Source organism: Notolepis coatsorum, assembly GCF_963971535.1.
Source record: "Notolepis coatsorum genome assembly, chromosome: 20".
NCBI classification, from domain to species: Eukaryota; Metazoa; Chordata; class Actinopteri; order Aulopiformes; family Paralepididae; genus Notolepis; species Notolepis coatsorum.
The window spans coordinates 56,499,872-56,516,653 of record NC_140184.1 but is presented as its reverse complement, the minus strand read 5'-3'; the positions used below and the strand labels follow the sequence as shown (position 1 = coordinate 56,516,653).

General features: G+C 45.8%; 1 protein-coding gene across 1 annotated transcript in view; it reads right to left on the bottom strand.

Moving 5' to 3' along the window:
* The window catches only part of tars3 (threonyl-tRNA synthetase 3), a 59,968-nt gene that overhangs the window by 22,797 nt on the left and 20,389 nt on the right, over positions 1 to 16,782 (bottom strand). The window contains exons 5-10 of the mRNA XM_084337373.1: positions 16,382 to 16,506; positions 14,417 to 14,534; positions 13,269 to 13,333; positions 13,095 to 13,173; positions 11,188 to 11,334; positions 9,878 to 9,976 (exon numbers count right to left, since the gene is read on the bottom strand). Of these exons, the coding sequence (XP_084193499.1) occupies positions 9,878 to 9,976; positions 11,188 to 11,334; positions 13,095 to 13,173; positions 13,269 to 13,333; positions 14,417 to 14,534; positions 16,382 to 16,506 (633 nt within the window). The remainder of the gene's footprint in view (positions 1 to 9,877; positions 9,977 to 11,187; positions 11,335 to 13,094; positions 13,174 to 13,268; positions 13,334 to 14,416; positions 14,535 to 16,381; positions 16,507 to 16,782) is intronic.

Genomic DNA, 16,782 nt, shown 5'->3' with positions numbered 1-16,782 from the left:
TAACCCTGTGACACCCGGGCCGACCCAGCATTTTCCCCCCTGAAAAAAGCCCAAGTCCCTCAGGGTACCAGAACAGCAGATCTGCATCCCCGGCGGACAACGGGTTAACTGACCTGGACCAGCGTGACCAGAACCAGTCCTGTGCCCTAACCACGCCGACATGCCTACTCCAGGAGAAGGGGCAGATATGCGTGTTGATCTAAAACATGAAAAGAGGGCGCTACCCAGACGGGCCGGTTTGAACCGTGCTCGGTGGCCCACCCCAAGGGCGTGAGACCCCTCTACCTATGTTCTGATCTATTCCGTTAACATCCCCCAGATATGAACGAGAATCCGTCGAGACCCAGTAACAGGCTCTCGGAAGAGGAAAAAACCCCATCCCAGTTGCTTTATAAAAACGCTGTTTTAATAACAAGTAACCAAGGCGTACTAGCCACCGCATGATTTTGATCAGAAACACCCCGAGCCAGCACTATGTATGCGTCGGGACACAAAACACATCAATGGACAGTCTAACCAGACCCCACATTGATCCCTCAAGGCGCCTGGGAGAACGACAAGAAGGGTGTGGTGCTTCATATACTCCACACTCTTTTATTAAAAAAGAAAGAAACACCGACTGACATGAATCCCACTTGACGCAGCCGAGGATAAAAACTGTTTACATTTTTATATCCCGTCATCCCTACCACAGAGGATAGACGGAACTGCCAGAGAGACTTCCCACGTGAGCCATAGATTGAAAAGCCACGGTAACATTGAGTCATGTGACCAACCGACTCAAGTTACGCGTATATCGAGCATAGTGGAACCTTAATTCCTACGCTCTATCCCGACACTTTGACAATAACAGACCTTACATACGGGTCTAACTCACGGAAGCCATCGTCCAATAGCAACGTGCGTAGTGACGTGTGCTACGACGGGGGGAAACCCAAGACTCAACACCTGTGATAGGTGCAGAGTCTGGGAAACCCTTCCCCCCCCCCACCCCCCCTCCCTGCCAAGCCGCCTAACAGCTTGGCCCTGACTGAACTAATAAGAGAGGAATAAACCCCCTGACCAATCAGAAGAGGGAAGGAGGGGTTTATCTGGTACCCCCTCACAAGCCCAACCCTTGCATACAACAACAACAACTAGCCATATGATACCTTTAGTAGCAATGCTAATGAATAGTGCAAGCTAATACAATGCACGCTAACCACAGACAATCTGTGAACAGGGTTTATAACAAGACCAAGTCGCGTGTGTATGAATCCTACACCCGCATCCATGTTATAACACAGAAAAAACATTGATGGAGAGAGAGAGAACGGCTGAGCCGTGGTACGTTTTCATACGAGCATTACTGCAAACCCAACACAATAGTGTTGTAGCTCAATATCACTGTGTAAGCAACAGAGCACACAACTAGCCTCTACCTTTATGTGGAGATTCAGGTCGAGGCAGAAAAAACCCTTTTTCAACCGAGTGTAGGCTGCAGGCCTTGCTTAAGCTCTAACATGAATGTAACCCTCCTATCAACCCATACTAGTAAAGATTCACAAGTTGCAACCCCATCATATGTTTGGTGAATAAACACAGTTTGTTAACAAAAAATACAGTCCCCCTTTAGAGGAGACTCTTTATTTTTGAACAAAATCATAGCGGGCCGGGAAGGGAAACAGGGGGGGACCACAGGGGGAAAAAGTCACTGGGTCCTAGCAACGCCTGCCACGAGCCGCTCGGGATTTGCCACCTCGTGGAGCCCCGGAGGGACAGTAAACGATCGGCGGCTGGTCTCGACGATCCTTATCGTCGCCTTCGGGCGTAGATGGGCCGGCTGTTGTAGCAGAGGCGCCCTCTCTCCTCCTGGCCTTCTTCACCGAAGGTCCAGCAGTGGCGGTGGTGGCAGCGGCGGCCACGGCGGAGGATGCTCGACGACGTGGCAGCCGTCTGACTCCACCGGCGACATCGGGAGGGGGGAAATGAGGCTGGAGCACGGAGCGCTCCTCCTGCATCTCTCTGCAAGTCGAGGTCATCAATTGCAGGGCCGTCCCGAATAGTCCAGCATCGGAGAGGGGTGCCGTCAGAAGTGGAACTCTCTTCTTCTCCGGCACACGAGCCTGCTCCAGCCAAAGGTGGCGCTGGACCAGAGTTGCCAGGGCGCGCACTTTCCCAGCGGCCTATAGCCTGCGGCTGAGTCAGATGCAGGATGGCTCCTACCGACTGGGCGAGCTGGTCATGTTGTACATCAGTCAGCTCCGTGCCGCCCGTCAATATCCCGGACATGAATCTCGCCAGCTGCGCGATGTTAGACGCGGCAGCTAGAGATTGTGTTCCGGTGATAAATGATCGCTCCAATATGCCAACCGCCTCGCCGATTTCCCTTGGGGAACCGGCTTCCGTAACGGCTCCCACACCACCTCCGGACAAAGGAGCGCCGCCATCGGCCTATCAAGCCGTGGCACGCCCTCCTTCATACCGTCGACCAAACCCGCCACCCGCGTGACTTGCACGTAGGCAGGAGTAAGGCCTATGATGTGGGAGACCACCTGGCCCTGACGGACATAGGCCGCCATTGAGGGGAAAAATGGGTAGACAACGTCCACCCCTCTCACCGGGCGACGTTGCCATAGATGACCTATGAGATCATCAGGGACAGGAACAGACAGTGGCTGCGGCAGCGGCACAGCGTTTGCGACTGCCGCCGCCGCCATGAGCTCGGGAAACAAAGCACGCAGTTCCCCCTGCAGACTTTCCTCCTCCGAGCCCGCATCCCTCACATACAGCAGGCTACTGGTCAAGGAGCCACATTCCGATGTGGCTGATAGCAGGGCATCCCGCCGACGAGTCAGAGGTTCTATCCCAACATCTTCGAACGAGGCGCCCCAAGGAGACATCTCACCCCCCTCCAGTGTTACCTGGACGGGCGGGAGACATGTCTCCACCGGGCCTTCAAATAAGAACCCGTCCGCCTCTATCATGTAGTCCTCTGTCTCCATCGGGCATATAGAGACTGACGCATCCTCACCTGGCTCCAGCAACTCACCAAAACCAGGCCGTTCGCGTCTGCAAGCCACCATCTTGCGACAGGAGCGAGCTGACGCAAAAAGTTTGCGTCTCAAATCCCCCGCAACCAAGGGAACCGGCCGCCCAACAGCGGACGATTCCTTGGAAGCAGAGGAACCAGAGCCGGAACCAGGCCATCGCACAGGAGACGGCACTGGTGTACCAGCTCCTTGGAGAGGCAAACTACCCATCGGACGCCTACCGGGCGTGGCTGCTGACCACGAGAGAGGTCTCAGCCCCGCTCCAAGACGCACAACGGAGGCGGAAATGGAGAAGCGTTGCGAGCGCAACCCTCCGAAGTAGACATTATGACTTAGTTTTTTTCTGTCGAATATATGAGAGAAGAAAAAAACAAGCAACAATGTAAACACGTCTCAACTTTCTTCAGCTAACAACCTCGTCAAGTGTGGGATCTACCGAAGGCACTTCCTTGTGGTGAAAGTGAAGAAGGAGGCGAGTAGGTGACCACACACCTGCTTATGAAGGTAAGCGGATGGGGGTGTGGCCAGACGAATGTTGGGATGTAAAGGTACATGGTGGAATTTTTTAGCACTGAATTTTTTATTCAGTGCTCGTGCACGAAGTGAAGTACACTGCAGATGATGCTGAGCGAAAGCCATAATGAAACAGAACTATCATTACACCTAGGTAAAACAGAGTCCATTCTCTTCGGATCAAATAACAAACTCAGCAAGACAAACGGCTTCTCTGTTACAGTGGGTGACAATTGTCACAAGGAAAGATGAAATTACCTACCTGGGTTCCATCCTAGAGGCAAATCTTTCCTGTGACAAAATGGCAAACAATGTTATCAAAAAAAGTCAACCAACGAACAAGATTCGTGTACCGGATCTCCTCTCTGGTAAACAAGAATACCCTGAAAACTCTAGCAGGAGCACTCATTCAAGGGTACTACGACTATGGTTGCACCTCATGGTACCAAAGTACCTCAAAGGCACTAAAAGATTACAAACATCACAAAACAAACTGGTCAGACTACTGCTTGACCTTACTCCTTACTAAAACACACCTCACCCCAGCCCATTTTGACAACCTAGGATGGCTTAGAATTAGGGATGTCCGATATTATCGGCCTACCGATATTATCGGCCGATAGGCATTAAAATGTGATATTCGGAAACATTTTACATTTCTATAACCTTTATTTACCCAGGCAAGCAAGTAAGAACAAATTCTGATTTTATTTATTGTCAAAAGTATGCATAATGTTGTGTTAATTCCACAACAAGAGATATGAAATGTTAATTACCTGAAATTATTCCGTTTTGGGGGGAGGGGGGACCCTGCATATATCGGTATCGGTTGATATCGGTAATTAAGTTGGACAATATCGGTATAGGTAAAAAAGCCAATATCGAGCATCCCTACTTAGAATAGACGACAGAGTACAGCAACTTGCAATGGGCCTGGTCTACAAGATACACTACACCACCAAGGTACCCATGTACTAAGGCTGTCCCCGAAGCCTGTTTTTGGGATTCAAACTTCAGGGTTTTTCGAATGGACGTTCAAACCTTCGTTTTTAAATTCACCTTTTTCCCCCTTTTAAAAAAATTATAAATATCCTCAAAAAATCCTCAATTTGAATAAAGTGATTAATCTAATTAAATTAGTATTTTTTTATTTTATTAAATCAACTTTCTTTAATGAATATGACTAATAATTTTTTTTAATACTATAATATTAGTGTAGCCTAATATGTATCTGCAACTGTGAAGAAAAACCCCATTGGTTTAAACAATGAATACACATTATATAATTTATTAAAAATAAAAAATTCGAATGTTGACTTAGAATTTGAATGCCAACGTAAAAAAGAACGAAGGTCCGAACGTTTGGGCTCAGCCCTACCATGTACATGTCGGGGTACTTCCCAAAGGTCAGTGAATACCACGACCATAACACCAGAGAGTTCCACAAATCATGTGCAACCCAGATCCGGCTCAAACAAGGGACTAAACTCGTTTCGCAATTATTCCACATCAATGTGGAACGCCCTACCCACAGGAGCAAGGTGCGAAGGCCCAGTGTGCATGGCCCTCCAGCCATCTGAGAGCCCCCCTCACAACTAAACGATGTACGCAGGGAAGCAAACATGAAAAACAGTCTATAGTCTAGCAGTGGAATTGTCTGCTCCAGACTGTTGATGTTTCAGCAGCTTGGATGAAAAATTTAAAAACGCCTCCTCTCGATTGTAATAAAGAATACAGCCCACACTTGAGCACTTGTCAGATCCTCCGTGAACTACATTCGGACTGGTAAGTCCTTTGATATCAAGCCAACTAGAGTACTGTGCCTGGCTATGTAAAGACCACGGCAACCAGGACATGAAACAGGGTTTAATTGACCATGTGAAATACTCTCCAGTTCAATTTGTCAACTTGTTTATTCTACATAGTCAAGATGAACTGCATGACCACCAGCCAGATGTTTCTTCTCTTGCTTCAAGGCTTTGAGCAATAACAGACAGACTGAACTGTTTTGAGTTTACATACTGACTTACATACGGTCTTGCCCTGATGAACTTAGTGATGGATGTTTTAAATGACTTTACATACATGGCAGAGTCTTACCCTGATGAACTCAGTAAGGATGTTGTGAGTGACTTTATTGACTTAAACCATTACACTGTGACTCCCCCTTAATTTAGAGCGAGACCCAATGACAAGGGTTAGTGACATATGAAAAAGGGACACTGAATGAGGTGGCAGAGTTGTTTTGCTACCACAATGCCTGCTGAGAAAGCTTTTAAGGCAGCACTTTGACTGCCTCAATTTGGAGAGAGCATCGGAGGGCTGAACAACCACCTTGCTCAATTTGGCTCACTTGGGAGTTGCTTAACTCAATCAGCGCCAGAGGTCGCTGTTTACCGTGTGGTAGGAAGGCCACCGCTTTAAAGAATAGGGATACATGGCAGTGTTTTCAGGGCTCAAACCAGTGGCGGCTGGCCACTAGGGGCGCCGGGGCGCCGCCCCCCCCTGGTAAAGAGAGCAGGAGAAGAAAATGTTTTATTTAAATTTTAGACCCTTAAAAATAAAATAAACATGTTTAAAATGAATAATATTTACTCATTGTAAGTGTTTGTGTTTCCAATGCACAATATAACATTAATATATCAAATATAAATCATTGTTTTGTGATTCACATGACGTCACTGTCTGATATGAGAGTAGACTACTCTAAGGCTGGGCGAGACGTATCGCGCACACAGTGGGCGTGCACTGGTTTCATCGCTGTATCATCTCACCCAATTAAATAGGTCTAGCAAATACATTTCGCCTATCAGTGCGTTCAAATATGATGTAATATGATGGAATCGGAGCGCGTTTTCTAGCGCACCAAGCAAGCAGGATCCTTCCGGATGATCGGATCCTTCCGGCAGTCCAGAGATTTTTGCTACCTTGGCTGGTAGCTGGATGCAGCTAACGACGGTATGGACTGTTTAAACGTTACTGGAGTTTCTTTTTGAGTGGATTTAAAAACAAAAGTGGATTATGGCTGTTGTGGACTGACCAGCTGAATATCTCGCCCAATTCAACTCTTGTGATGGTAAGTAAGTCTTGTAACGATAGCTTGGATTTCACGTCATGATGCGTGTGTCTGTGTGAGAGAGAGAGATACCAATTAATTTCGCCGCGGGGGGGCATAATCACCCGGACAATATAATGGTAACTGTTTAATATGACAAGATATACATCTGTGATTATTATTGGACGGATCTGAATACGAGAGAGAGAGAGAGAGAGAGAGAGAGAGAGAGAGAGAGAGAGAGAGAGAGAGAGAGAAAGAGAAAGAGAGAGAGAAAGAGAAAGAGAAAGAGAAAGAGAAAGAGAAAGAGAGAGAGAGAGAGAGAGAGAGAGAGAGAGAGAGGGGGGGGGGGAGAGAGATGAGGAAGGGGCAAAAGAGAAAGATCTGGGAGTGTGTGTGTGAGATAGAGGGGGGGGGGGGCGGGGGGGGGTGCGAGTCCTCAGCCCTTGAGTGGGTGAATGTAACAAGTTCCTAACTTTTTCTTTCCCCTATTATTTCATGCACACTTCATAAATTGTTTTTAATTATAATTTTATTTTAAGTTATTTTGTTCGTTTAGAATTTTATGCAAATTTGCAATGCATGAGGGTCATCCTTTTGTGTTAAATGGCTGCTTAAACAAAAAGAAAATGGGGATGAATAGGGGATGAAATGTGGATGAATAGTAGTGTAAAGTTCAACACACTACTGTGCTAGTAATCATTACTATGTAATGTTACAGTTAGTAAATTGGTATGCCCATCTGCTATTTTTTTTTGGGCTTTTATTTAATTTTATCTGATTTTTTATTTTATTTAATTTACAATGCAGTTGACATCTTGGTTACTTGAAGATTCTGGACAGTATTTCTCATTGTGGCAATAAAAAAACATGCATTTTGGGCGGCTACGTGGCGTAGTGGGCAAGGCGCTCGCCACGAATGACGGAGACGCTGGGCTTGCCTGTTCGAGCCCAGCGCTCCACATTGCTTTCAGTTTAGCTGGTCGTTCATACTAATACACATTGGCCGTATTAGGGGGTGGGAAACTGATGGGTGGGGATCGGGCGTTGTGGACAGCGACTCCTACAGGTCGGTTGGTGCGCCTGCGCAGTAGAATCAGGAAGTGTCGGGGGCAGCGTGAGCCTCCCACGCGTTACTCCTCGCCACTGAGAGATCGAGCTGCGCAGGTGAAAAGATGCGACTGCTGTTACCTCAAGTACCGGAGGGGACTTGTGCTATGTATGACTTAGTCCACATTGCAGCCGGCTTGTGGGAGGCAAGAAACAGCGTTCGTGACAGGGGAGGGTTGAATTGGATGATACGAAATTGGGATGGGAGAAAAATATAGAAAATGGGAGAAAAAGTGGATAAAAAAAAACATGCATTTTTTGCATAAAGCAAACGCATTTTTTGCAAGCATTTGTCGACTCTCATGTTGATAAGAGTATTAAAACTGGAAAAATATCAGTTTAAGGTAGATTTAGAACAGATACAAAATATGCGATTAATCGCGAGTTAACTATGGACAATCATGCGATTAATCAGATTAAATATGTTAATCGATTGACAGCCTTAGACTTTACATAACATGACGAGTCTTACCCTGATGAACTTGGTGAGTGTTTGTAAAGGACTTTACATAACATGACTAATCTTACCCTTACCCTGCAGACCTTCAGAGAGTTATCCACACTTTCATTTCATCTAGATTAGACTACTGCAACCCCCTCTATATAGGCATCAACCAGTCTTCCCTGTCCCGCCTACAGCTAGTACAGAAGGCCACTGCCAGACTGTTGACCGGAACCCGTAAGAGACCACATCACCCCTGTCCTTGCCTCCCTTCATTGGCGTCTAGTACACTACAGGATAGATTTTAAGGTTCCCTCAGGTCCCTCAGGTCAGCTGATCAGAGGCTCCTGACAGTCCGGAGGTCTAACCTTAAGCTCAGGGGGGGCCGTGCCTTTGCTGTCGCAGCCCCTGAACTGTGGAACAGCATCCCCACCTCCATTAGGCTTTCCCCCTCGATAGATGCTTTCTAATCTAGGCTCAAAACCCACTTCTACCCAATAGCTTTTCCCGTTCACTGACTCATGCCCCGTTTTCCTGTGTGCTTGCCTGTGTGCCCTGTGTTGTGATTGTTGTCTATATGTATCCATGTATCTACCCTCTGTACAGCACTTTGGTTGACATGTGTCATGTTAACACTTTAAGTGCTGGAAGACGTGTTTAGGCGTCCTTCCCCGCCATGCTCAAGTTGCCGAAGACGCCGTAACTCATCTTTGATATCAATATTTCAAAAATCTGTGATCGGATTCATATTTCCCATCCGCTGGCCTGAGACCCACCAAAAAGCCCCACTGAACCCTCTAGCGGTTCAAGAGCGCCATCTGGTGGCCGATCGGCGCAATCGCCAAACAGGAAGTTACTTGGACGATGTGCTGTTCACCCATATTACTTCCGGGCACTCGGTATAGGTCCCGGCACTCTAGCTCGTCACAATACATAGCGATCCGTTGCCAATAACTCGATAAACAACATGATTTGGACGTATATACCATTATACAACCTGGAAATGGACCGGGTATTCCAACATCCCATAATAGAAAAAATTTATACTTCACGCTCATCGCCCAACGGCGCGAGGAAGATACGGTAAGATTCAGCGTTATTTTTCAATGTCTTCTATACTAACTGATCTGATGAACATATGACCCACATTAGATGAATGGTATAACGCTGCCCATGGAATTATAAACGCCCAATCGGCCATCCGGTCAACATCAGATGACGTGTAGTAACTTCTAGAACCATGTCCAGTTGGAATTTTTTATATCGCGCCGATTGCCATCAAACTGTATTTCATCATCAATATAATGCATTTGGGGCTATAGATCACGTTCTGGAGAAAGCTGCAGAAAGAGATGAAAACATACTTATACTTTAGACCATACTTTAGTATGAATATGTGAATGAAAAAGTTTAACGTTGCTTCACCCTGAACATTACATATAGGACATTGAATGGGCCCTAATAATGGCAATCTAGCAATATAATCTAAAAAGTTATAGCCCTGCAAAGAAGGGGAACTTCTCCATAGACAAATAGAGCTGGCAACCCATGCATGGTCATGAATTTAACCTCCGGCAGTTAAAGTGTTAAATGTGCTATAATAAATCCGATTGATTGATTGAACTTGTGAGTGTTTGTAAAGGACTTTACATAACATGACTAGTCTTACCCTGATGAACTCATGAGTGTTTGTAAAGGACATTACATAACATGACCAAGTCTTACCCTGATGAACTCGGTGAGGGTGTTGTAGATGTAGGCTCCTCCTGGGAGGAAGAAGCAACTTCCTGGGCTGAGATCATGGAAGAAGAACAGTTCCTGATCCTGTGGAGAAAGCAACAGAAGCTTTAATGACTTCACAGATCCATAGTAGCAGTAGGGGGGGGTTCAAGCAGTGAGGCAACTGCACAAGCGGCAGGGAACAATAAGCCACTGGAGACGGTGCCATGCCTTCCGAGTGGAATAAAAACAGAAGTGGAAACATCTTTTTTTTTTAAGATTAATTTTTTTTTAGCGTTTATCGCTTTTTACTACTGGGCAGTCCAGTAGAGATAGAGAGAGAGGAGGAACGGGAGAAAGAGTGGGGGGGGGGGGAAGACATTCGGCAAATAACGACGGGTCCGGGAATCGAACCCGGGTCGGCCGTGCCGCGACTCGGCGTGTTATCTGGTTCGCCACTGGGGCGCCCGGAAACATCTTTTAAAATGATATGGCACTTTGTCACTGCCTTCCACACTGGCTTTTACACCACTGAAAACAAGCGTTTTGGTATCAGGTTTGAATGTAGAGCTCAGTGTTCTAATCAGTGCCGAGTGGTGGGAGGTGCTGCCATCTGTGGCTCTCGTGCTGAAAACAGAGTCAGCGTGGAAACCAGCTGGAGCTCTCAGGACTCAGATGTCACATGTGGTCCGATAAATACAAGCAGGGGCGCCCTCAGCTGGCATAAATCGGCAACGCACAGTGATGATGGCAAAGCCTGTGTTGAGGGAGATCTAATGGGAGATTCGATTTTTTTTGCGAAAACTGAACAATCTAACAACTGGTGTCTCACTGGCCACTGGAAGCTGTGGAGATTGATAATTCCAAAATAGAATTCTGAGAAACATTATAAAAAAAATACCTAAATGCGAAAAGGCATGAATAGGTCTGCCCCATGAAAGAACGTCATCCACCCTCCAACAGCCGTGCCTCACAGCGTGGATAGCAGCATCTGCCCATTTGATATAAAAGGTCCAGCAATTGAATGTACTGCAAAACCCAATGCATTCCCGGGGGAATCCCTAGTGACAAACAAGCTCCAACAATTGTGGGAGAGTTCAAATCTACTGGAATTATTGGACATTTCTAACCTAGCATTTACAGTTATGTTTGCAATATTTAAAAATATATATATTTTATAAACAGATTGGTGGATGTTGTGATCCTTGCTTTGCATTGTGGGATGCCTATTAATGGAAGCCCCATTTAATACCATTGTCATTTGACTTTTGCACTGTGGACTTGACTCTACTACTGGGGTGTACAGCAGCACTCACTTTGCCAATCTTACGATGGTCTCTGCTCTTAGCCTCCTCTTGGAAGTGCTCCCACTCTTTCAACATCTTGGAATCTGGGAAGGAGATCCCATAGATCCGCTGCAGGGTCTCCATGTCGGAGCGGCCCTCCCAGTAGGTAGATGAGTTCTGTCAAGACAGGGTTAGCAAAAAAAAATTCATCAAACTCCATGACATATAACGCAATTTCCGTGACCAATATGCACATTTGATGTCGAAAGATGTTGGGACTTATGGATGCAGGAAACGTCTTAATTGTGTTATTTCCTTCAAAAAGATAACTAGCAGCAGAGCTTGAAATTACACTTGCCTGGTTAAAAACTCATTTCCATGACAATTCCGTATTGGATATGAATTAACATCCCCAGTCCTGAAAAACATTACTATCAAATGACAAGATATTTCAGGGTTTTCCATGACTGCTGTTCCTGGCAGAGAGTTTCTGTTTAAAGGAAAACTCCAACATTTTGTGAAATTAGCTTATTTGACATCTTCCCTGGAGTTAGACAAAAAGATACATACCTTTTTCGTCTCTCTGCATGCATTGGGCTTAGGGAACGCCTGGACCGCTAGCCTAGCTTAACTTCATCACTGGAAGTGGGGCAGACATCTAGCCTAGTTCACTACAGTCAGGAAATATACTCCAAATACAACTCCCAAACGTTCCTGTAAACATGTTGTGACCTGTGTGTTTACCACGTCTCCCAGTCACACGAGTCTCCCAGTCACATGAGTCTCGTGTGACTGGGAGACTTGTGTGACTTGGAGACTTGTGTGAATTGGAGACTTGTGACTGGGAGACTTGTGTGACTGGGAGACTTGTGTGACTTGTGTGACTCGGAGACTTGTGTGACTGGGAGACTTGTGTGACTGGGAGACTTGTGTGACTGGGAGACTTGTGTGACTGGGAGACTCGTGTGACTTGTGTGAATTGGAGACTTGTGTGACTGGGAGACTTGTGTGACTGGGAGACTTGTGTGACTTGGAGACTCGTGTGACTTGTGTGACTCGGAGACTTGTGTGACTTGGAGACTTGTGTGACTTGGAGACTTGTGTGACTTGTGTGACATGGAGACTTGTGTGACTGGGAGACTTGTGTGACTTGGAGAATCGTGTGACTTGTGTGACTTGGAGACTTGGAGACTTGTGTGACTTGTGTGACTGGGAGACTTGTGTGACTGGGAGACTTGTGTGACTTGGAGACTTGTGTGACTTGTGTGACTTGGATACTTGTGTGACTGGGAGACTTGTGTGACTTGGAGACTCGTGTGACTTGTGTGACTTGGAGACTTGTGTGACTGGGAGACTTGTGTGACTGGGAGACTTGTGTGACTGGGAGACTCGTGTGACTGGGAGACTTGTGTGACTGGGAGACTTGTGTGACTGGGAGACTCGTGTGACTGGGAGACTCGTGTGACTGGGAGACTTGTGTGACTGGGAGACTTGTGTGACTGGGAGACTCGTGTGACTGGGAGACTCGTGTGACTGGGAGACTCGTGTGACTGGGAGACATGGTAAATACACAGGTCACAACATGTTTACAGGAACGTTTGAGAGTTGTATTTTGATTGTACTTGGAGTATATTTCCTGACTGTAGTGAACTAGGTTAGATGTCTGCCCCACTTCCAGTGATGAAGCTAAGCTAGGCTAACGGTCCAGGCGTTCCCTAAGCCCAATGCATGCAGAGAGACGAAAAAGATATGTATCTTCTTGTCTAACTCCAGGGAAGATGTCAAATAAGCTAATTTCACAAAATGTTGGAGTTTTCCTTTAAGTCCAAGCGAATTATGAGCATGCTCTAAAAAAACGGTTTTAGATCGGTTCTGGCATCACAAGAATAACTTCATGAAAAGAAACAACCGCACGCACCACGTTTCACCTTCCATACCTTGTAGATTCTCATGGCTTTGATCTTCCCAGTGTGTCTTACGTGGGGCCCTCTGCACAAGTCAATCAGGGGTCCACATCTAAAAGATGGAATAATCACACAGCACATTAGAAGCTTTGAAATTCACATAGCCCATTAATGCATTTCTTCTCAAACAAAAAACGCTGTCGTTACCTGTAGACTGTAGTGGTGGGCGTGGTGACTTTCTCATTCAGAATGCGGCACTTGAATTTGTTGTACTGCAAGATATAAACACAGTGGAATAATACAGATGATATGATGTGGAAGAGAGCTTAGGGCTGGGCGATATGACCAAAAACGTTATTGCGATAAAATTATAAAATTATTTTCATATAATTCGATATCGATAATTATCGTCGATATATTGTCTGTCAAGTTTAATTAACTTCTTATGCTGCTGCGAATGTCTCGAGTCGAGTTGATGTCGTCATCAGTCCGCGCACGTTAGCAGTTAGCCGACAAGCGGAATATCTCATGACAATGTAATAAATATGACACTAAAATACTCTCTTCTGCCACAATATATTGAAACGACGTCCACTGTATACCCCACACTACTATAAACGTGGCCTCAGAATTCACGCCACACACATACTCGGCACGTAAATATATAAAACATCGCCGTGCAAGCTAGTTATCCTAGCCAGCCTGTTGCTTCTAAGCGGTGTATTCCATGACAATGTGCTAAATATGACACTAAAATACTCTCTTCCGCCACAATATATTGAAACGACGTCCACTGTATACCCCACACTACTATAAACGTGGCCTCAGAATTCACGCCACACACATACTCTGCACGTAAATATATAAAACATTGCCGTGCAAGCTAGTTATCCTAGCCAGCCTGTTGCTTCTAAGCGGTGTATTCCATGACAATGTGCTAAATATGACACTAAAATACTCTCTTCCGCCACAATATATTGAAACAACGTCCACTGTATACCCCACACTACTATAAACGTGGCCTCAGAATTCACGCCACACACATACTCTGCACGTAAATATATAAAACATCGCCGTGCAAGCTAATTAGCCTAGCAAGCCTTGTTGTTGAGTGAGTCCTACCTCTGGGTCTCCTTCCGGGTCTCCTTCGCTCTCGGCCATCTCCTTCACTGATTGGTTGTTAGTGCGTGCGTGCTTGGAAAATCGATATATCGAAACTTTGCGACCACGTTTCACGTTTATTTCGAGGAAATAATTTATCGCGATAGTTATCGTTATCGTTTTATCGCCCAGCCCTAAGAGAGCTTCTACAGAACAGTGTCATTAGGTGAGGAATGGAACTGGGGTTTCCTCACCTTGAACATCTTCAAAAGTGTCTCCTTGCTGATCTCCAGCCTCTCAAAGGGCTGTTTGTCCTTCACCACAGCCTTGCACAAGGTCTCCAGGTCCCCGAACTCAGTGCTAGACACGCCCCTGATGGCACCAAACAACATGCTCAGTTCAACACTCAGTGCTAGACACACCCCTGATGGCACCAAACAACATGCTCAGTTCAACACTCAGTGCTAGACACACCCCTGATGGCACCAAACAACATGCTCAGTTCAACACACACACACACACACACACACACACACACACACACACACACACACACACACACACACACACACACACACACACACACACACACACACACACACACACACACACACACACACACACACACACACACACACACACACACACACACACACACACACACACACACACACACACACACACACACACACACACACACACACACACACACACACACACACACACACAGAGGAGAGTTCACCATCATCACTTTGTTCAAGAAGCCCTTCTGATGAGTCACTAATTGGAGCCATGCGTTTAGATTTTGAGATATTGGAAGTAGAAATAGTTAGCAATGCTAGTGGAGGTCAATGGGGTGTGTTAGCACGCCTTTTAGTAGTAGTGGACTACATTTTCGGTATATAGCATTTTTATCCAAAGCGCTTTACAACTTATGACTTACATTCACCAGAGTTGGGCTGAACAAGAGAGTGACATCACCCTCAAGCTCCTCTGTTAGGGTACCAGTGCCATGAAACCCAGAAAAGGCTACGGTCTCATTTCAAGAGCATATAATGTAGGGATGCCCCGATCGATCGGCCAGCAATCGGTATCGGCCGATATTCAGTATAAATATGAGATCGGTGAATTCCGATAATGCTTTATTTTCGCCGATCGTGAAAACCGATCGAAAAACATGATCCAATTCTTAGCGGAGATCTCACTCGCTGAGTTCTGTCTCAGACACACGGAGCTGCAAACTGCCGCTCCTCCTCCTCCTGCCCCTCCCTTACCCGTGTAAACACAGAGGAGGCTCCTATTGCCTCTGGCAATAGTCTGCTCTAGTCTAGTGCATGGGACCGTGAGCTAACGTTAGCTACCTAGCTATCGTTACTGTTTAAACAGAATGACCCAGTCAACTATTCATTTTTAGTTTAATACATGAGGCATTGTCTAACGGTATCTAGTCGGCTAGCTACTGATAGCTCCTGAATGCTCCAGCAATAGTCTAGTAGTGCATGTTGATACCTCCGTTAGCTCATGTTAGCTCACGTTAGCTCACTGTTCAAAACGAAATGTCCCAGTAAACTAAATAGTTCACTGAGGCGTTGTCTTAACGGTATCTAGCCGGCTAGCAGTAGCTACAGATAGCTCCTGATATCAATGTCTTATAACATTGATTCGATGCGTATTCGAGCCCCGGCTTGCATCGCAGTCACGAACGGGGCTAGCTGAGGGAGTAGGGTATATCTGCAGAGCCGCAGATACCCTGCTGAGGGCATGCTGAATGTGATTTGACCAAAGCAGAGTATACACACAGACAGTGGAGATAGCGAACATTTTGACTTGTTGCGTGGTGGCGATGTCTCGCAGATAATACAACTACAAGTATAATTATATAATATATATATTTTATAATTTTTTTTTAAATATTTTTTTTTTTACATTTTTTTATATATAAAACCAAAAACGATCGGTATCGGCCGATATGGCTCAAGACGATCGGTGATCGGTATCGATGGCAAAAAACATGATCGGGGCATCCCTAATATAATGTGAATGACACAAAATGGAAAACAGAGCCCAAAGTTACATGCTAGAGAATGTATTTTCTGTTGCAGTTTACTAATCCGTAATGGTTAACACATGCAGTTACCTCTCATGGCCACAATGGGCCAATCTACCATAGTGCAGCTTTAAGCAGAACAGAAATGCATGCAGAGATTATACTTGCTCACTTCTGTCCATCTAAGAACATGTCATAGTAGAATCCATTCTCAATGGGCGGTCCATAGCATAGACAACCTCCGTAGAAACACTCCATCACCTCCCCAAGGATGTGAGCACTGGAGTGCCAATACACCTGAAACACAGGGTTAAGAATGTATTACTGGGGTGTCTCCTAGTATCCCCCAATACCATGGAACTGCAACACCTGGGGTTAGAATCCAGCCTGTCCTTCGTTGTCCCTCATAGTCCATTAACCCCTTAACTCATTCACGGCCAATCACGTAATATTACGTGTTTTCTCAGCAACCGTTGAGCGCCAAAAAAATATTACGTTTTTAGATAGTTTTTTCGATTTTAATATCCTATACACTCTCACAGACCTCTGTGTTACCATTGGAACTCATTCTGA